The sequence below is a fragment of the Delphinus delphis genome, chromosome 11 (assembly GCF_949987515.2).
Source record: "Delphinus delphis chromosome 11, mDelDel1.2, whole genome shotgun sequence".
In the NCBI taxonomy this organism is placed as follows: Eukaryota; Metazoa; Chordata; class Mammalia; order Artiodactyla; family Delphinidae; genus Delphinus; species Delphinus delphis.
The window spans coordinates 93,850,424-93,873,084 of record NC_082693.1 but is presented as its reverse complement, the minus strand read 5'-3'; the positions used below and the strand labels follow the sequence as shown (position 1 = coordinate 93,873,084).

The following is a 22,661-nucleotide window of genomic DNA, read 5'->3' as shown; positions in this document are numbered from 1 at the left end:
TACAAAACACAGGAAAAACCTCATAAAATAGAGTTTAGAACTTAAAGACATTTTCAAAGAATTAAATTTTTTAAGTGACTTCTATGTATATTAGAAAATTTATTAGCAACTGAAAGTTTCCCAAAGACTTAGTATAAAATGTTTATGGTTATACTAAAATTCCCAGCAGCAAAAATTCCATGAGCATAACTATCTATTGAACCTCTTTGTGGCATTTTCAAAATACTAATAAACGTGAAAATAACTCTCACTTCTTTTCTCCCAAAAACAATCTGAAAAGATTATATAGAAATCCAGGGACTTCTCTGGTGGTGCAGCGGTTAAGACTCGCATTCCCAATGCAGGGGGCCCGGGTTCCATCCCTGGTCAGGGAACTAGATCCCATATGTCGCAACTAAAGATCCCACACGCGGCAACTAAAAAAGATCCTGCATGCCACAACGAAGATCCCACGTGTTGCAACTAAGACCTGGCGCAGCCAAATAAATAAATATTAAAAAAAGAAATCCAACTATTTTCCTGGTGTCCAGCTTACTGCTGTGTAGTAATGATTGAGTTTATAAAGCATTCAATTTGGTACTTCTTAATAAGTTTATTTCAACATGTACATATTTTAATGGCCCAAAGGAAAAAAAAAGTTGGTGAAAAACTGATGGTAGAAAACAGAAAATAAAATGTTAAAAACAAACAAACCAAAAAACCCTTTCCTATGGCCAAATACCAAGGTTTGTGTTTTGAAGATAATTATCTATAAAATGAGTGATTTGGAAATACTTTCATTTTCTCTGTATTTAGGAAATGCTACAGAGCGTCCAAAAGCCTTTAAATAAGCACCAGAAGAATGGTTTCCAAAGAGTTTAGTGTTGGGCTTCCCTGCTGGCGCAGTGGTTAAGAGTCCGCCTGCCAAAGCAGAGGACACGGGTTCGTGCCCCGATCCGGGAAGATCCCACATGCCGCGGAGCGGCTAGGCACGTGAGCCATGGCCCCTGAGCCTGCGCGTCTGGAGCCTGTGCTCCGCAATGGGAGAGGCCACAACAGTGAGAGGCCCGCGTACCGCAAAAAAAAAAAAAAAAGAGTTTAGTGTTAAATTTGGTAGTCAAATATAAAACAAGGGCTATCAACTGTAGAGATTTAGAAAGAATAAACTTTTAAAAGTTGTACCACAGTATAAGATGAATGTGAGGAAGAGAGAACTGTAGGTTAAGGAGTTCGAGTAGGAGCAGAAACAAAGGTAAGGACTAACTATCAGAACTTACAAAAGGTCTGTATAATTAATATTTCAGAAAAATTAAAAGGGCATTTTATAACTAGACATTTAAGTTGGGAAGAATGTAATTAGTAAGAAGAGAATTTAATCAAGACACTGGAGTTAAGACATTTAAAAAATAGCACCTCAAGCACAAAATCATATTACACCACACTGGGGTATAAAGGGTGGTGCTGACTCCCTAAATTACATTCTTCTCTCTGAATCAATATAAAACTGTCTTCAACATTTCGATTTCCTTACAGGTCTCCGATGCAAGAATAGACTCTCCCTCAGAAAGGGAAGTTAAAAAAGCACCCCAAGATAGTAGAAATATAGAAAATGATACAATTATATCAACAATCCCTAAAAGGGGGATACTGTCTATAAAATACATTATTAAATGAGATTTTTTTGGTTTTTAAAATTTTAATATGCTTTATTTAACACAACATATATAACAGACTATCATTTCAACATAAAACAATATAGAGCATCTGAGCCGCCACCATGGTGTGGAAGCTTAAATTCCGTGAGAAGCGGCTTAAGCAGATGGTGTTCCTGAACCGGGAAGTCACTGATCTCAACCTGCAGGAGCTGCGCGTATCGCGGCGTCATCGTTTGCAGCTGCAGCGGTACGAGGACGACACACGCTACCACCAGCTGAGCCTTGCTGGGCGTGCAAGCTGCGCCTGCGCGACCTGCCGAAGCGCTGCTGGAGAAGTATGCTCTCGGCCTAGTGCCCACATGTGGATCACCGGAGCTCTGCGATTTCCTCAAGGCCTCGTCCTTCTGCCGCCATAGCCTGCTCACTGTAGTGCTTGAGCCGCGCCTGGCGCAGCACCTCCAGGCCGCCGTGGCATTCATGGAGCAGGGCCAGGTGCACAAGGGCCCCAACGTGGTCACCGACCCCACCTTCCTTGTCACGTGCAGCATGTAGGACTTCGTCATCTGGGCTGACTCGTCCAAGATCAAGCGGCGTGTGCTGGAGGACAATGAGGTGCGTGAAGCCTTCGATATGGAAGCCTATCAGGTCTTGCCTCGCCAGGGCCGCATTTTATAGATGGGGAAGCTGAGAACGGATGCCTGAGATTCTATGAAGGCGTTCTCCCCAAGAGTATGGCAGTCAATCCTCGGTTCTTAAGAACTTGGCTCCTCAGCTACAGGCCACGCACAGAGCCAGAGGGTATGCTCCTTTTCCACGAAATTTTCTTAGCCTTTGGACAGTTGATAATTAAATGACTGCCTTACGGGAAGCGGTTTTGTGCTGCACTGGGGAATTGTTAGATTTTTTTTTTTTTTGATGTGGACCATTTTTAGTCTTTATTGAATTTGTTACAATATTGCTTCTGTTTTATGTTTTGGTTTTTTGGGCAGAAGGCATGTGGAATCTTAGTTCCGCGACCAGGGATGGAACCCTCACTCCCTGCACTGGAAGGGGGAGTCTTACTACTGGACCCCCAGGGAAGTCCCAACTGTCGGATTCTTGTACCTGAAACATTGTAGTGTGAAAGCAAGGACTTTGGGGGGAGGGCTCCCCCGCCCTCAGCTTTCCTTTCATTTTCTTCCCCGCCCCCCAGCTTTCCTTTCATTTTCTTGTAGCCGGACAGTTTGGTTTAATTTATTTAACTCAAATTCTTGCTCCTGTTTGTGAATAAGCAGTTTACAGATGATGAAGAGTTTGGTCTCAAGTTTTCATAAAATGGATGAGATTTTAGTGTTCAGAGTCCTTTCTCTTATTTAAAGGAATGCTCTCCTAATGCCAACAAATGGCCTAACTGCTTTTTAAGTGCAATAAATAAATAAACAAACAATATAAAAGTTATTAATTTTACATTCTTTTTTGGTACTAAGTCTTTGAAATCCAGGCTATATTTTACATTTAAGGTACATTTCAATTTGGTTGCTATTTTATTTTATTACGGTAAAAAACATTAAATTTTATATCTTAACTATTTTTAAGTGTACAGTTCAGTGGTATTAAGTATAGTCACTTTGTTTAGAAACGGATCACTAGAATTTTCTCATCTTTAACTCTATACCTATTAAATACTAATTCTCTCTCCTCTCTCCCCCTAGCCCTTGGCAACCACCTTTCTACTTTCTATTTCTATGATTCTGACTACATTAGATACCTCATATGGGTGGAATCATACAGTATTTGTCCTTTGTGACTGGCTTATTTTGCTTAGCATAATGCCCTTGAGGATCATGCATGTTGTAGCATGTGACAAGACTTCCTTCTTATTCAAGGCTTCATAATACTCCACTGTATGTATATACCACATTTTCTTTATCTGTTCACCTGTTAATGGACATTTGGGTTGCTTATACTTCTTGGCTATTATGAATAATGCTGCAATAAATATGTGTGTGCAAATATGTCTTTGAGATGCTGCTTTGAGAGAGTCATTTTTAATGATGACCTTTCATAAAATGAACCAAAAGAATTAAGAAAATTCAATCGATAAAAATTTACTAGAAAAATTGAATTATTTTAGTAGGTTAAAGACAAATATCTTTTGAGAATATGAGTGAATTTCAGCATGGAGATTTAAAGCTTAGATTTGTTTATAAGCTATATTAAAATTTTTTTAAAGGAGGAAATGAAAAAGAGGCCAAACTCATCTTGTTAATATACCAAAACTGATATCTAACTTCCAAATAATTTACAAGATAGGTGACCATATGTGCGTGGGTTTATCTCAAAAAAAAAATTACAATAAATGATATGCCCACAAATAACTAGACCACCACTTGTATCATAAATAAAACCAAATCAAAATCCTGCCTGGGTAGAAACATTTTATCTGGAATGAGCTTTCAATAAGCATGATCAAACACAATCTATGAGCAAGTATCTGCCCGTGTTGTGTTTTAAAAAGCTGTAATAGTTTTATATTTACCCCTGTGTCAAACACATCATGTGATTAATACTGTGTGAGTTTAGTGTAGTAATCATATGGCAATAACCTTGGTTTGTCTGATTTGCTTCAATAGCTCATAAAGTGAATATCCTCAGAAAAATGATTATATTAGATACACTAATAGTAAATAAGCCTCATAAAAAGCAATAATATTGAGACAATATATATAGACAAATGTTTAAAGCTATACATTCTACTAAATCTTATTCACATGTACACCAGAAATCAGCACAACTGATCTAAATATTAACAACTTAGCACAAATATTTTTCAGTATCAAAATGCAATTATGTTTTCAAGAAGCTTTCTACATGCATAGCTACCTTAATCTACCTATTAATAGAACTTATTCCATTGGAATAAACATCACAGAAATAAAATAATTTTTTCAAGACTTCCAGAACCTATGATAAAAATGTTAAATGAAGAAACAAGGAAAGTGGCACAGATCAGCTAACAGAAATAATTTTAGACCTGATCCTTACTAGAATTTGCTTTGTGACCGTGAGCGAGTTATATAATCCCTGTGCTCCACCTGCCTCCCTAAGTGAAAAAGGCTCTTCGTACAAGCTAATACCAATGAATGAGAGCCATTTTGGAAACCAATTCAGAAGAAAATTAAGCTAGATCTCTGCCTCATACCATACACAAAAATGAGTACCAGTTCAATTAAAGGTATAAAAGCGAAAAATACAGCAGAAAAACTCAGGACATTTCATCATGTTAGGGTAGGAAAGACTTCTTTAGGAAAGCACAAAACATAGAAGCCAGAAAGGCTGATTTTACTACATAAAAACGTAAATGGTTTATTAGTATGACAGATACCCCAATGTTAAAAGATAACGCTGGGAGAAAATATTCAGAACATCTCAAAAGACAAAGGTTAATATCTACACTTTGTAAAGGGCTCCTACAAAACTATCAAAACAAACAATGCAAAAGAAAAATGGGAATTGTAGGTAAATAGGGTGGTACACGAAATAAAAATCAACGGCCAATAAACGAACAAAAGACATTCCATCTTATTAGTAAGCATAAAAGTGTAAATTAAAACAATAAAATATTAGAGGGGCAAAAATTCAAAGATAAATAATTTTATTGTCATCAAAGGTGTGGAGGAATGGGCACTCTCATTCACTGCTGATGGAAATGAACATTGGTATAGCTCTTTTGAAAGGTAATTTGATAGCAGCTACCTCCTTGTAAAAAAATAAACATGACCATGAGCCAAACAGCTCCATGTCTAGACATCTATTCTACAGAAATACACCTGTGTATAAAGATATAAGAATAAGGATGTTCAATAAAGTATTATTTGTAATAATCAAAGAAGCGAAGGCCACCAAAATATTTATTAGAGAAGAATGGCTACAGTACATCAGTTCAACAGAATGTTTTGCAGATGTTTAAAAGAATGAAATAGACTGCAAAAGATGTCAGATGAAACAAGCAAGTCTCAGAAGAATTATATTAGGAAAAAAATCTATTTAGTTGTTTTTTCTAAATATACAGAAAATGTTTAAGAAGATGAGAAAGGGAAGGAGGGTAAAAGAAGAGTCTCATTTTTATTTCTAAATCCACACTTACTGTTTGAATATTTTATGACAACCATGTGTTACTTTTATAATTAAAAAAAAAAAAGAATGGATGGGAATTTCATAAGTTATTCAGCAATATGTCACTCACAGGATCTAGAATGTAGTATTCAGTTCCTAGATCCTACTATCCAGGATTCAATCATCCTTTGCTAACTGCAGTTCTGAGATACAAAAAATAAAAATTTTGTTCACTCTTTTTATTTCTGTTGCCTCAAACAAAAGAACACAGCACCTTTGCTCCCCCAACTCCCACAGAAGAGGAGGGCAGGTCTATTGGAGGAAGCCCCAGAGAGAAGATTCACTTCTGCTTTATCATTTCAATATATGATAGCAGACCAAGCCCAGAAAAAAACAAACAACCCCTTCCCACAAAAAAACAAAACAAAATAAAACAAGATTCATCTGTGAAAAGTCAGAGATTTGTGAAAACAAAACAATCAAGGGAAATGGTATATTCCCCATTCCCCATGACGTTTCAAGTCTGCTGGGGCTGTTTTAAGTTCTCTAAAAGAAGTACAGTTTGTATAACATAAAACTTGTGGGAGAATCTATCCCAGCAATGTTTCCTGAATACCTAAAGAAGCTGATTCAGGATAGGGGTTACTGGAGCAGGTTTTTAAAGATAAAGACTGGTTTGTTTGGGAAATGGATACCCTTCAGAGAATAGAACCTTCATCTGTGTTTTAAAAATAGGCTTTATGCCATTTTCACTGTTTCCCCCAACTCACTCTTATCCGTGAGACTTTGATCTTGACAGCTGCAATTTTGCTAGCCACAATACTTTTCAGGAACATAGATCCCAAGGTTGGCAAAGAATTTGCATTCAAGAGATATTATAAAACACTTTAAAGTCAGAAAGATCCAGTTCAAATCCTAACTTCCGTTTCAAGCTGCATTACCATGGGCAAGTTACCGACCCCAATATCTGAAGTGGAGACACTGTAAGGGTTGGAAATAACACACACAGCACCTTAAGCAAAGTTCTCAATGCACAGAAAACCCTCGTCAAATTGGAGCTATGATTTTTATATTGTAATACCTTTGACCTGAGTCTGGGAGGCAGGAGTGGATAAGGGGGCAGGGCAACCGAAGTGTCCCTAGTTCCCTCTACTGGGACTAGTTGTTTGGCTTTCTAACTTGCTAAAGATGAATTGATTCCATCCGCCCATGCAGAATATAAGTGCATTTGACAGAATACAGCAAAGTTAGGATTTATATTGTGAGCTATTTTTAAAACTGCCTGGTTAGCAAATTAAACCAGCTGTGAAAATATCCTGGTTTCCATTCACAACAAATACAAGACAAACATTCTATTTTAATGAACCTGGCCTCAGGGCAGCATAGCATATTCTGCATAATTCATTCCTAAGGGTTTCAGAGACATAATTTTCATAAGACAGACCAAAACTAAATTATTTTCTAGGGAAAAAAAAAGATGAGAGAAAAGAGTTTCTCTCTACAGATTTTCGGTAAATTCCATGAATCACTGTCCCATTCAACTTAGAAGACTACTGTCTGAATAAAAAATAGCAGTTATGTCAGTACTTTAAGCCAGTCTTAACTGTTTTTCCTTTAAAAGGGCATATGAAACACCACTCTGCTCTGCAACAGAATTTTTCAAGTTCTGTGACAGAGGGAGGAAAAAATCTACTCACTGCCACACAAAAGCTACCTAGAGGACTCTCAATTTCAGATTTAAAACTTATCACTCCTTGAGAAGTTAGAGGAGAGGCTTCCCTGGTGGCGCAGTGGTTAAGAATCCGCTCGCCAATGCAGGGGACACAGGTTCGATCCCTGGCCCGGGAAGATCCCACATGCCGCAGAGCAACTAAGCCCATGCGCCACAACTACTGAGCCTGCGCTCTAGAGTCCATGAGCCACAACTACTGAGCCCACGTGCCACAACTACTGAAGCCCACGCACCTAGAGCCTGTGCTCCACAACGAGAGAAGCCCACGCACCACAATGAAGAGTAGCCCCCAGGCTTCCCTGGTGGCACAGTGGCTAAAAACCCACCTGCCAATGCAGGGGACACGGGTTCAAGCCCTGGTCTGGGAAGATCCCACATGCCACGGAGCAACTAAGCCTGTGCGCCACAACTACTGAGCCTGCGCTCTAGAGCCCAGCAGCCACAACTACTGAGCCCACGTGCCACAACCACTGAAGCCTGCGCGCCTAGAGCCCGTGCTCCACAACGAGAAGCCACGACAGTGAGAAGCCTGCGCACTGCAATGAAGAGTAGCCTCCGCTCACCACAACTAGAGAAAGCCCATGCACAGCAGCGAAGACACAACACAGCCATAAATAAATAAATTAAAAAAAAACAAACTGTAGCCCCTGCTCGCCGCAACCAGAGAAAAGCCCACGCAGCAATGAAGACCCAACACAGCCAAAAATAAAATAAATAAAATAAAAAAAAGAAGTTAGAGGAGACATCCTCAATTATTTAGAATGTTGGCTAAGTTATATTATTTATAATTCCTGTTCCTTTGGGGAAACAATTTGCTATTTAAACAAAGATCAGAAGTATAAGTAACTAATGGAATAGAATTTCAGGAAGTATTATTCAAATAAATTCACACCTGGAATGCAGGAAAACAGTCTATTAATTAAGTTTGCTTCATAAAGACATTGCTAAGAAAAGGATATACCATTTTACGCTGTCTTTGGAAATCAACCAGACTGAGTTAGTTCAGTTTGGAACATCCTAAGCCTTAAAGCCTTTGCTAAAGCGTGACATAAATTTTGATTAGTCAAGTGTGAAAAACTACAAAGCCAACTTTCTTGTCCCTCCAGTTAGTCTGTCTATAAATAGAAGCAATGCATTAACAGCCACCAAAGCAATTCGTGAGTTCCACAATGTGCCCAACATATACATCCCTTGCAAACATGCTCTCAGCATGTTTAACCAAAGTGTTTCTGAAGATCTGTAATAAGACCCTTTTAAAATAAACTGTAACTCACTGTTTGCTTTCTTCACCAGGAGGTGGAGTCTTGCCATGCCCTTCCATTACAAAATCCTCCTGTTCCACCTGCAAAGGCAAGTACCACAAGTCAGCAGTAGTCAGTAACTAAGATGCAATCACTCCAAAGTGCCAGGGCCTGTGCTTACAGAACGGCATGGCATTTCACTATACTGCCTAGGACAGAAGCCTCAGCCAGTGGTTTTCACTCTCCAGGTTTGCTTATGGAATCTCTGCTTGGGTGACCAGATTTGCAGAATAAAAAAGGAAGCATGCTGATTTGCAATTCATAATTGTGACAAAAGATCAGCATCCAGAATATAATAAAGAATTGCTATGAATCAGTAAGAAGAAGACAACCTACCAGAAAAATTTACAAAATTATTGAGTAGGAATTTCACTGAAGGGGACGCATAAATGTCCCTAAGCTTATGGAAAGATGTTCAATCTCCTGTCAATCAGCAAAATGCAAATTAAAAACACAAAGAGATACCATTTCACAACCACCAGGCTGGCTAAAATTTAAAAGTTGGGCAATACCAAGTGTTGACAAGGGTGCAGAGCAACAGCAACTCTCATCCATTCCCAGTGGGAGGGAAAATTGGTACCACTACTTTTAAAAAGTTTGCCCTTATCTAGTACACTTGACTATGTACTTACTGTACAAACCAGTGGTTGCACTTCTAGGTACATACCCTAGAGAAACTTCTGCACATATACAAAAATATTTTTTGGAGCATTATTTTTAACAGGAAAAAACCCCCAAACATTCATCAACAATAAAGTAGATAAATAGGCTACTGTGTTTTAAGACAATAGAATATTATACTGCATGAAAATGAATGAACTACAGAAACACACCTCAACCTGGATGAGTTACAAAAACACAACACTAGGTGAAAGCAGCAAGTCACAAAAGAATACATATGCAGTTTAAATCCATTAATATAAAATTCCAATATATACATTTTTAAGCCATATATATGTATATATAGACATATATGTATATTTATGGTTTATAAAACTATAAAGAAAAGGGAATAACTATTACAAAATTTAGGCTAATTAGTACCTTAGGGAGTCGGGCAAGAGGGATTCGATCAGGAAGGGACACATGGTGGTTTCTGGGGTATGGTTAAATTCTATTTCTTGGCCTATGTAGTAGGTATATGGGCATTTATTTTATAATTATTCTTTTAACTGTATGTATTTCTTTTCTCTTTTATATGTATGTTTTATTTCTCAATACAAATTTTCAAAGAAAAAAGAAAGCATTTTACTATTCCAGATGGTTTACTGATCAATAAAGGAAGATAAGTACAGAGATAGAGCTACCTCCACAAACTGGGACTATCAGTCCTATAAAAACTTCCCCAAAAGGCATAATTTTAAAATGTCAAACAGAAGTATTCAAGGAGATAGATATCAACAGATGTATTCAAGGATTATTCCCTACTTAGAAAAATACCGTCCATTTCTTATAGAACCTAGTAATCTGGAAGACAGACAACAGTAACATAGATACACACCATAATGAAACCCAAATAAAACAAAAGCCTTTCCAGCTCTGCAACCCTCTGCAGTCTTCATTTCTCAGAAATACTGGAGAAGATGGAATAGTATCAAGAGGCTACGTTTCAAAAAGAACAGAAAAATCAAGAGGTTTACTTTATTTCCATTAAAAGGAGAAACTGGAGGAAGTGTAAGCAAGAATAATAAAAGACACATACTGCATAATGTGAAATTCAAACCAGGTTTCGACTTTTATTCTTCTCTACGGACTTCCTGATTCTGCAGCCTACCAGATTTTGCCAAGGAGAGGGAGGATTCTTCCATCCTAAATTTACACAGTGATCTAAACCTCTAGAAGAAAAAACATGGTTATAAGGTTGCAAAGGGAACTTTATGAGGAGCTGGAGATGATCTTGATCTGGGTTGTGGTTACAAGAAAGTACACATAGGCGGAAAAAAAATCACTGAACTGTACATTTTAAGCACTTAGCGCTACAAATAAATGTTATGCCTTAATTAGAAAAAAAAAGATGACACATTGTTTAAAGTTATTAAAGTTCCTTGGAATCATTTTCTCAAAGACAAGAATGGCTATTCTCCCACTTACATATATTATGAAAATTTCTTGATTTTTGACCTTTCAAAATCCTCCCCAATTAAAGAGCTCTACTTTGTGGACTTAGCCTCTGCTTACTAGTTGTTTTTTTTTTAAAGGCTTATCTAGGGACTTCCCTGGTGGTGCAGTGGTTAAGAATCTGCCTGCCAATGCAGGGGACACGGGTTCGAGCCCTGGTCCGGGAAGATCCCACATGCCATGGAGCAACTAAGCCCGCGTGCCACAACTACTGAGCCTGTGCTCTAGAGCCCACGAGCCACAGCTACTGAGCCCACGTGCCACAACTACTGAAGCCCATGCACCTAGAGCCCGTGCTCCACAACAAGAGAAGCCACCGCAATGAGAAGCCTGTGCACCGCAACGAAGAGTAGCCCCCACTCGCCGCAACTAGAGAAAGCTCACGCGCAGCAACAAAGATCCATTGCAGTTGAAAATAAATAAATTTATTTTAAAAAAGTCTTATCTATAACCATTTCTAATTAGCACAATAATGAAGAGAAATAATAATCAAAAAGCCTACAGCTTGGGACTTTCCTGGTGGCTCAGTGGTTAAGAATACGCCTGCCAATGCAGGGGACATGGGTTCGAGCCCTGGTCCGGGAAGATCCCACATGCCGTGGAGCAACTAAGCCTGCGTGCCACAACTACTGAGCCCATGCACCGTAACTACTGAAGCCCGCGCGCCTAGAGCCCATGCTCTGCAACAAGAGAAGCCAGCGCAATGAAAAGCCCGTGCCCCGCAACGAAGAGTAGCCCCCACTTGCCGCAACTAGAGAAAGCCCGTGTGCAGCAACGCAGACCCAATGCAGCCAAAAATTAAAAACAAACAAACAAAAAAACCCCACAGCTTCAACAACCTCCCCTATACTGGCTTTCGAATCTTTAACTGCAGCCCTCATATTTTGCATATTTGGGTCTCCACTTGGATGGCCCAATAGGTCCAAAATGAAACATCATCTTTGGCCTTAAATTTCCACTCCTTTTTATATCCCCTATCTCTGTAAATGGTACCATCTTCACCAAGATCCTTAAACAGGAAACCTACAGTCAAGGTTATAGGTTCTCCACCTTCCTTCCTTAACCCCACATCCTATTAATCACCAAGTACAGTGGCTTCTACCTCTCAAACAGCTCTCATACCCATTACCCCTTCTTTATCCTCTTTAACTGCCATAGTTAAAGCCAGCTTCTCTAAGTCTCACCACTACAAAAACCTTCTCATTAGTCTTTGTGCTTCTGGGTCCCATCTCATTTCAATCCATCCTCCAAACCAGTTCCATCAAATGGACTTTGTAAAATGCGAACATGATCACATCACTCTCCTTGAAATTCTTCAATGGCACTCTATCACCTGTCTTGAGGGATAAAATTTCAGTTCATTTGCCTAAGTGATCTTTTTTATCACCCCTGCCTCACTCACCCATTATGAACCCCTGGTGGAGCACACACCAACTCCTCACCCCTCTGTGCCTTTACATATAATGTCCCTTCTTGCCTAGAAGCCCTGGTCTTCTGCCTTACATATACTTCATATTTCTGCTCATTCTTTTAAGTATTAATTAAAATGCTTTTCCCCAGAAGATACTACCTCCTTCACCTTTTCTCACTCTTCATCATCTCAGAAGGCAATAAAAATGGTCCAGAAAGATCACTGCTCCTTATTGCCACTTCCTGTTTTTCTCAAGTCCACTTCCAGTCCCTTCGCATCTTAATTTCTCTTTTCTACAAATGTCTTGAACACTTTGGACTTAATTTGATGATCCCCACCACTCCTCCCCCTTGACCTCATTTTCAGGAGCTTCAGTATTTTTACTCATAAAACTTACACCATAACCTAACCTTTCTCCCACTACGATTCATTCGTTCAACAAATTATTTATTGGGTACATATTACATGCTAGGTGCTGTGCTGAGGTAATGGGGAAGAAGACAGTCTTTGCCCCCCCAAAAACTTACAGATTGGTGGGAAAGACAAACAAAAACTAGTCAATTACAATACAGTGTGAGAATGCAATGAAACAAGGAAGGAAGGGCACTTAACTCAGTTTAAAGGCATCAGATACTCTAGACCCATTCTAGACAGAAGATCCATCTCCTTCCTGCTTCAGGGAGGAGACGGGCAGGACCCGATGCTGGGCCTTGCCATCCATCTGGACCGCTCCACACCGAGGTCCATGAATTCTGAAATCCGCCTCTGACCATAAGTGCCTCTTCCACTCCCTGCCTCCATTCGAATCTGTAAGGAGTCCTCATTGTCAGGTCTAGTTCTGTAGTTCTTCTCCTTCCTCAGAGTCCATTCAGAGGCTCACCCGCAGGCATTTCAGTGATTTTCCTCCATAATGTCCTAGATTTGCTCACCACCAACTTGTCCTTAGGACATTCCTGTCTTGCCAAACCCTTCTCTTTTTCTCTTCAGCTCCTGGAGTGCAGAGCTGGAGAAAGTTACAAAACTGGTTCCTTTACAAATTATACCAGTTAACTTCCACTCACTGCTGACACTCAGCGCCTCTGCCTGGAAGGCCCATCTTCATCCTGTCTTTCTGGTGAACTTCCATTTCACCTTCAAAGACTGGCTGAAAGTTACTTTTTTTAGGAAGCATTTTCTGATATCTCCTGGCACTTCTTCCTCCTCCCTTCCAGGTGCTCCTTCCCAGTAGCTCTGTAAGGCTTAGCCGGCAGCTGTGATCCTTTGTTCACCTGCTTCCCCCCACCCCGCCAAACACAGCCTCTAACACAGCCCTTCTGGTCGGTCGTTCATTCTTTCAACACAACTGCCAAATGCCTTCTAGGTGCTAAGAACTGGGCTGAATGACTGACCTACTACACCACACTCCTCACTCATTTATCCTGTACCTTTTCTATCTCCTCAAAGACTCTAAACCCATCCACTAAGCATCCTCCCTAAGTCTTTCCTTTCTGAAGATGACAATGCTATCCCACACAAAGTCCCAAAAGCCCCTCGTTTTTTTCTCTCATGACTATATCACAAACCTCTGTGTCATTGCCCATTTGCCCCCCACTGACTGCTCTGCAAGGTTAACCTCACCACTTGTTTCCAAACTCATGACCTACACCACACTGCCTTCTCTGGGATCTCACTATCTAAGGATCCCTTCTTTCTCCCTTTCCAGTAAATTCAACTCCTCAAGCTACAAATATTTTATAATCTCTTCCATTCTGAAAAATTATTTTTGGCCTTGTGATCCTCTCCAACTATCCTCCTGTTTTTTCCCTTCCCTTTACTATCCAAATTCTTTAAAGACTAAACTACACCCCCATTACTTCCGTGTTCTCATCACTGAGCACGCTCTTCTGCTGCTCCTCCCACCAACACATATGTACCTCCCTTCTCCCAATATATCCCAATATCCTCCCAATATAAGTCACAATTTTTGTTCAAATCAATATTCAGTGCTAGCAGTGCTATTACTCAGTAAAAAACATATACAGCTGGATCATATGGAATAATTTCCTTTCTTGTACAATTTTTTCTTTTCCCTGGAACTAACAATTACTACTTCCTCTTATACTTCCTTTCAATTTTTTTGGTTTGGTATTTATTATGTATTTTTCACTAATTCACCCTCAAACCCTCCAACAGAGCTGTGAGTCTCTTTTTTTTTTTTTTTTTTTTGGTGGTATACGGGCCTCTCACTGTTGTGGCCTCTCCCATTGCGGAGCACAGGCTCTGGACGCGCAGGCTCAGTGGCCATGGCTCACGGGCCCAGCCACTCCGCGGCATGTGGGATCTTCCCGGACCGGGGCACGAACCCGTGTCCCCTGCATCGGCAGGCGGACTCTCAACCACTGTGCCACCAGGGAAGCCCGAGACTCCTCTTAAATAAGTGCAAACACTTCAGGTAATCTATCAATTTCACTCCGGTCTTGGAGGCATTGCTCAGGGGTTTTCTCCTGTTCCAGCTGAGATTGTTTGCTCTCTAGACTGCTAAATAGCTGACACTTTGCCAGGGATGACTCTTTCCCTGCATCTCTGGGATTCCTTGGCTCTCTCCCCTTCACTGGAGCACCTGTTTCCATTTTCTCCCTCTTTTATGGTTTATTCCTGATTTAGGTGGAACACAGACTTCAATGATTTCCTAATAAAAGGTATACAGGAAGTGAATTTTTTGAGATCTTGAATGACTGAAAGTCCTTACTTTATTTATATATTTAACATATAGAATATTTTTACCCACATACATAATCAAATATAGAATTTCAAGTTAGTAAATGTTTTTCCTTCCAAAAATTTGAAGGCCATGCTCCACTGTCTTCTAGCACCCAGAGCTGCTAGATAGAAATTCGATAGTATTATAAATCCTAATGTTTTGGATATGACCTGTTTCTTCTCTGGAAACTTTTAGGATCCTTTCCTTTTCCTCAGGTTTCTAAAAATGCAAACCACTAAGTATGGTCCTTCTTTCATTTATTGAGCTTGTACTGGGTAAATACTTGCAATCCAGAAGTTCTAGTTCTTCAGGTTTGGGATATTTTCTCTACTTATTTAAATATTTGAAATTTTATCCCCTCCAATTTCTTTTCTCTACTTCAGGAATTCCTGTTACCCAGTACTGAGTCTACAGGACTCATTCCTTAATTTTCTTCTTTATCTCTGTACTTTTATCACTTTGACTTTTTATTTTACTTTCTGGAGATTCTCGTAACCTTTCAATACTTTCAATTAAAATTTTTTTCCTGCCCTTGCAGTTTAATTTTAAGAGCTCTTCCTTGTGCTCTGCATAGTCCTTTTTAATAGTCCTGTTCTTATTCCCTGATTATATGATCCTTATTTCTGAGGATATTATGGAGTGTTTTTATTTTGTTTGCTTTATTTTCTTTCGCTCCCTGTATAATCTGTTTCCTCCAAGTTCCTCTTTGATCTTTGGTTTGGTCACTATCTTCCATTCACAGGTTTTTATCAAATGTCTGGTCATCTTCGGCTATCCACTGATTTTTAAGGGTTAAGTCCTAAAGAGCTTTTTGTATGTGGAGAAGCCGGTGGTGGCGGGGGGGACATTGCTTATCCCATGGTTGGCTTCCTGGATATAAGGAGGGGACCTGGCCATTTTATTGGGAGAATACTCAGATGCCTACATCTGTATATTCTTTTCCCCCCCTGGGCTGTTCAATTGCCCAGAGAGGTACCCCTTCAATCCTCAGCCTAACAGGTATAAGCCTGGCTTCCAGTGTTCTGGGACTGAATGGGGGAAGAGAGCTGGCACATTCTCACCTAGTATGTGACTTTGATGTAATCCTTCTGTTTTTAGTTAGGTTCTCTCCCCCTCCCCCACCCCCTGCTTTGCCAGGGTGGGAGAGGGATAGCTATACATCCATTTGTGGATGTGAGGGGCAGGATACCTGGGACCCTGCTCCTTGTAAATTCTTCAACCAAACCTGCCATTTTCAGGGTCACTCCAAAAGCTTTCTAGCTTCCAAAATTTCGTTGGCATCTCTTATCTACTTCACCTCCTCTTCCACTCACTTTTTTTCTGGTGGATTTATGCTTGCCGAAATCATTTTGTAAAAGTAATTTTAGTGGAGGTTTAGACGGGACCAGAGATTAATAACTGGGTTTAATCTACTGTGTTCAGACTACCTTTTTTTTTGCGGTACGCGGGCCTCTCACTGTTGTGGCCTCTCCCGTTGCGGAGCACAGGCTCCAGACGCGCAGGCTCAGTGGCCATGGCTCACAGGCCCAGCCGCTCCGTGGCATGTGGGATCTTCCCGGACCGGGGCACGAACCCGCGTCCCCTACATAGGCAGGCGGACTCTCAACCACTGCGCCACCAGGGAAGCCCCAGACTACTTTTAAAACCCTTTTGCCTCTACGTTGTCCCTCTATCAAAACTGCTCTATTGGGGGCTTCCTTCCCTCCTGCTCTCCCTCCCCAGGCAACCACTAATGTCCTATCTGTCGGCATAGGTTAGTTTGCATTTTCTAGAGTTCATATGCATGGAATCACAAGGTATGTACTCTTTTGGTTCCCTCCCCTCCTCTCCTCTCTCCTCTCTCTCTTCTTCTCTTTTCTTTGCCTTTTTGCCCTGGCTAGAACCTCCAGTACAATGTTAAATAGAAGTGTAGACAGCAAACATCCATTCTTTTGTTCTTCATCATATGAGTAAAGCATTCAGTCATTCTCCATTGAGCTTAATGTTAACTGTAGAATTTTCATAAAAGTCCTTTATCAAGTTGAGTAGCTCCTTTCTATTATTTTGCTGAAAGTTTTTATCAGGAATGGATGTGACGTCTGTCAAATGCTTTTTCTGCATGTGTTGAGTTGATCATACAGTTTTTCTTTTTTACTTTGTTATTGTGGTGAATCACATTGATTTTTTTTGCGGTACGCGGGCCTCTCACTGTTGTGGCCTCTCCCGTTGCGGAGCACAGGCTCCGGCCGCTCCGCGGCACGAACCCGTGTCCCCTGCATCGGCAGGCGGACTCTCAACCACTGCGCCACCAGGGAAGCCTCACATTGATTTTTGAATGTTAAACCAGCCCTACATTGCTGGGATAAACCCTACATGTTCACATATTATCCTCGTACATATTATTGGATTCAATATGCTAAAATTAGGTTTAGAATGTTTGCATTTATGTTCATGAGAGATACTGATCTGTGGTTTTCTTTTCTTGCAATGTCTTCGTGTAGTTTTGTTATCTGAGTAATGCTGGCCTCACAGACTGAGTTGGGAAGTACAGCTGACCCTTGATCAACACGGGTTTCAACTGTACAATAGTAAATATTGCAGTACCATACCATCTCCAGTTGGTTGAATCCAAGGATGCAGAGGAACCCCAGATATGGAGAACCGAATATAGGGATGGCTGACTGTAAGTTATACTTGGATTTTTGACTGCCCAGAGGGTCAGCGCCTCTAATCCCTGCATTGTTCAAGGGTCAAGTGTATTCTCTTCTCTTCAAGTGAAATTATACTAATTCACATATAAGAATCTTACAATAGTATTCTACCATGTTCCCCTCCAGGTCTTCATGCCACTGTTTTCGTACAGTTCACAGATACAAATGCTATAAACCCACAATGCATTTGTATTATTGTTGTTCAAACAATCAATTCTCTTTTAAAGAGATTTAAATAATGGAAGAAAGTCACATATTTAAGCTGTGTAGTTTCCATTTTCTGAGTTCTTCATTCCTTTGTGTAGATTCATATTTCCATCTGGCATCATTTTCCTTCTCCCTTTAACATTACTTATAGTAAGGGTATGCTGGTGATAAATTATTTCAGCTTTTGTATGTCTGAAACAGACTTTATTTAGCCTTCAGTTTTGAAAGATATTTTCACTGGTTATAGAATTCAAGGTTAGCAGATTTTTCTTTCAGTGCTTTAAAGATGTTCCTCCACTGTCTTCTTGTTTGCATTGTTTCCAATGAGAAATCCTTTGTTCCTCTGTTAACAGTGTGCCCTTTTTCCTCTGGTTTTAAGATTTTGTCTATCACTGGTTTTGAGTAATTTGATTAGCATGTGCCTTGATGTGGTCTTCTTCATTTTTCTCATGCTTCAGGTGCAGTTGAGCTTTTTGGATCTGGGAATCTGTACGTTTACAGTTTTTATCGAATTTGGAAAGTTTGAGCCCATTATTTCTTAGCTATTTTTCTGCCACACTGCCCCTTCTTCAGAGACTCCAATTACAGGGATATTAGGTTGACTGAAGTTGTCCACAACACACTGATACTCCTTTCAATTTTTCGATTTTTACTCTTTGTGTTTCATGTTGGATAGTTTCTGTTGGTGATTCTTTATATTCACTAATGTTTTATTCTACAATATCTAATCTGCCACAATTCCATCCAGTATAATTTTCATCTCAAACATTATAGTTTTCAACTCTAGAAATTTGATTTGGGGCTTTTAAAAAATATATTTTCCATGTCTCTGCTTGACTTTTTGAACATCTGAAATACAATTATAATAAATGTTTTAATGTTCTTGTTTGCTAATTCTAACATCTGTGTCAACTACGAGTTGGTTTCAATTGATTTGTTTTTCCCTTCACTATGTTTGTATTTTCCTGGTTTTTACATGCCTGAAAATCTTTGCTTTGAATAACAGACATTGAGAATATTTGCTGGATCCTGAATATTTCTGTATTCCTATAAATATTTTTGAGCGTTGCTCTGACATGCAGTTAAATTACTTTGAAACAGTTTGTTCCTTTTAGGTCTTGTTTTTAGAATTTGTTAAGACAGACTTAATAATTAGTTAGGGCTAATTAATTATTCCCCACTACTACGATGAGAACTCTACCAGTACTACTGCTGAATATACTAATAATGCTCCATGAATTACGAGGTTTTCTAGGCTGTAGAAACAGGCACGATTACTGACACTGTTTGAGTGCTAGACACTGTTCCTTCCAGTCCTCTTGGAGGGGTGCCCCTCCTGCCTCAGCCTTGAGTAGTCACATGTATGTGCCAAAAAGTACTTTGCTGAATACACAGGTGAGCTCTCCTCAAATCTCCAGAGTTCTCTTAGCAGCTCTCTCCTTTCCAGTACTCTGTCCTACAAACTTTGGCTGCCTCAGTCTCCCCAGACTCTCAGCAATGTTGCCTCAACTGAGAGGGTCCACTGGACTTTGCCTGGGCTCCCCTTCCCTGCACTGCGGCCTGGAAGCTCTCTCTCAAGCCAGTACGCTGGGGTAGTCAGAGGACTCACCTTGTTTTCCATTTCTCAGTGATCACTGTCCTTCATTACCTGATGTCCAGTGTCTTGAAAAACCACTGTTTCAAATACATTTTGTGTGTATATATATATAAAATAAATTTATTTATTTTTGGCTGCGTTGGGTCTTCATCGCTGTGTGTGGGCTTTCTCTAGTTGCGACGAGCGGGGGCTATCGTCGTTGTGGTGTGCGGGCTCTAGGCACACGGGCTTCAGTAGTTGTGGCGCATGGGCTTAGTTGCTCCGCGGCATGGGGATCTTCCTGGACCAGGGCTCGAACCCGTGTTCCCTGCATTGGCAGGCAGATTCTTAACCACTGTGCCACCAGGGAAGCCCCCATTTCATATATTTTAAAAACTGTTATTTCCAATGGGAAGGTAAATCCTGTTCCTGATACTCCATCTTGCCCATTTGGCCTCTGAATTTATTCCTTTGGCTTAGAAAGCTTTTCTCTCACATTGTTACATGAAAGCTTCCCTCAACATCATTTAGGTATCAGCTCAAGTGCCATCTCTTTGAAGCGATGAATGAATCCTGACCACCCCAACTGAAAGAGCTTCCACATTCAGTCACTCTCTAGCATAGCACACATCACTATCTGAAGGGATCACTTATTTATGTGTTTTGTTGCCTGTCTTCCCCCCACCAAGAATGCAAACACCTTGAGGCAGAGACTTTGAATGTCTTATTCATCATAAACTGGGCGCAAGATGTTCGATAAATATTTGCTGACTCTCTAATTTGCTAATCTGTGCTTCTCTTTCTTCTACTCTCTAAACATTTATGTCCCCAGGTTCTGTCCTTGGACCTCTCTTCACATTCTGCCATAGCAATACCATCTAATCTCACAGTTTCAACTATTAAATGTGAGTGATTCCCAGTCCTGTATTTCCAGCCCCTAGCCCCGTATTTTCACCTGGCTGACAAACAGGTATCTGTGGATAGCTTGCCACCGTCTCAAACTCTGTATGTTTGATACAGAATTAATCCTGTTCCCTCCCAAACTTGTTTTCTTCCTTATGTTTCCTATTTGACAATGGCATCCCCATCCTCCCAGTCATTTAGCTTGACACCTTGATGTTACCCTTGATTTCTCCATCTCCTTTTCTTCCATATCAAATTAATTGCTAAATCCCATCCGTTTTATACATGTTACACCTTTCCAACCACCCCCTCCATTCCAGGTACCCCAGATGGTTTAAAAAGAAAACATATATATTTCCTGAAATATAAAGCTGAGAAGGACAGCTAATATTTTGCATGACAGAATCAATATTCAAAATGATCTTAGCAGACTATGGAGAAGGGTGGAAGCTCCTAACACTGTTTTTTGTTTTTACTGAAAATCATTCACTTACAGAAAAATATACAATCCTTAAGTGTAGAACTCAATAAACTTTAGATATGGTTGCACCCATGTAACTATACAGTTCAAGACAGAACATTTCCACCTCCCCAGAAAACTCTATATGCCCCTTCCCTTGAATTCTACCCCCTATGCCCCAAGTAACTATTCTATCACCATAGATGAGCTTTACGTGTTCATAAACTTTATATAATTAGAATGTACACTTTCATGTCTGTCTTTTTTCACTCAATATAATGTTTTTGATATTCACCCATGTTTTATGTGCATCAAAAGTTCAGTTTTTAAACTTAGCCGTACTTCATTGAACAAATATGTTTATTTATTCACCTGTTGATACACAGTTGGGCTATTTCTAATTTGGGGCTGTTATAAATAAAGCTACCATGAACATTCTCACGTAAGTCTTTTTGTGAATATATGCAGTCATTTCTATTGGGTATACGTCTAGAATGGAATGTCAGGGTCATAAGGTAGGTGTATATTTAACTTTACTACAGACTTGAGAAATAGTTTCTGAAGTAATTGTACCATTTTACACTCCTTCCAAAAATGTATGAGAATTCCAGCTGCTCTATATACTTATCAACACTTAGTGGGAGCTCCCTGGTGTCCTAGTGGTTAGGATTCCGGGCTTTCACTACCGTGGCCCGGGTTCAGTCCCTCGTCATGACTGCAAGCCCTGCAGCGCGGCTAAAAAAACAACAAAACACAGCACTGTCAGTCTTTCTGAACTATAGTGAGTATGTAATGATATCACATTACAGTTTTAATTTTCATTTCCCTTATGCATAAGAATGCTAAATATCCTATTTTCATGCCTATTTGAATATCTTATTTTGTGAAATGCCTATTTAAGCCTTTTGTCCACATTTTCAGTTGAGTTGTTTGTCCTTTTCTGATTAATTTTTAGAAATTCTTTATATATTCTACATGTGAGACCTCTATTAGATAAACGTATTACAAGTGTTTTCTCCCAGTCTATAGCTTTTCCACATTCTTAATGGTTTCAGCTGATCAACAAAAGTTTAACCCTTTTTTTAAAATGAACTTCAACCGAGCTACTTCTCTTTTACGGTTAGTGCTTTCTGCAAGCTACCTAAGGTCATAGAGACACTTCTTGTGTTATCTTCCAACAAAGCTTTACAGTTTTAGCCCTCACATTTAGGTCTATGATCCATCTCAAATTAGATCTTATGTATGGTATATGATACAGGGATTATGGTTCACATATTTCCATATGGTCACGTATTGGCTCTAGCACCGTTTATTGAAAAATCTTCCTTTCCCTCATTGAATTAATTACTCTTTTTAAAAACCTCCTTAAACTGCGAAGTCTTACACTTTAGATTCAAAACAATCAGTTGTAAAACTGTAGGATGGGCAAGACCAGTATAATAGCCGTGTATTGGATAATGTGGTTGACGCACACAAAGAAGCACTTCTCGCTTAGCAAGGGAATCTACAAATTTTAGCTGACACATATTCTAAAGTCCTTTGAAGCTTATTGTGACCATGTGATTAAATTCTGGTCGAAGAAATATAAGCACAGTGGAATGTGCAACTTCCACAAAGTGTTTCAAGGGAAGTTTTCTCCTCTTTGCTGGATGGAGCCCAGACATGATGGTTGGGGCTAGAGCAAAACATAAGGCGGAAGCAACATATTGAAGATGAAAGAACAAAACAGAAGACGTCTGAGTCCCTGTGGCCATACCAGTCCTGGGCCACCTACTCAAGATTTTTGAGAAATTT

The 22,661-nt window shown here is 39.8% G+C and overlaps 1 protein-coding gene and 1 pseudogene across 5 annotated transcripts in view; one reads left to right on the top strand and one right to left on the bottom strand.

Annotated features, from left to right (window-relative positions):
* Positions 1-22,661, bottom strand: part of TNRC6B (trinucleotide repeat containing adaptor 6B) — a 251,205-nt gene that overhangs the window by 146,619 nt on the left and 81,925 nt on the right. For all 5 annotated transcript variants that reach the window (XM_060025701.1, XM_060025700.1, XM_060025704.1 and 2 more), the window contains one exon: positions 8,736-8,803. In XM_060025701.1, coding sequence (XP_059881684.1) covers positions 8,736-8,803 — 68 coding nt within the window. The remainder of the gene's footprint in view (positions 1-8,735; positions 8,804-22,661) is intronic.
* LOC132434098 (U3 small nucleolar ribonucleoprotein protein IMP3-like) lies at positions 1,082-3,789 on the top strand (annotated as a pseudogene).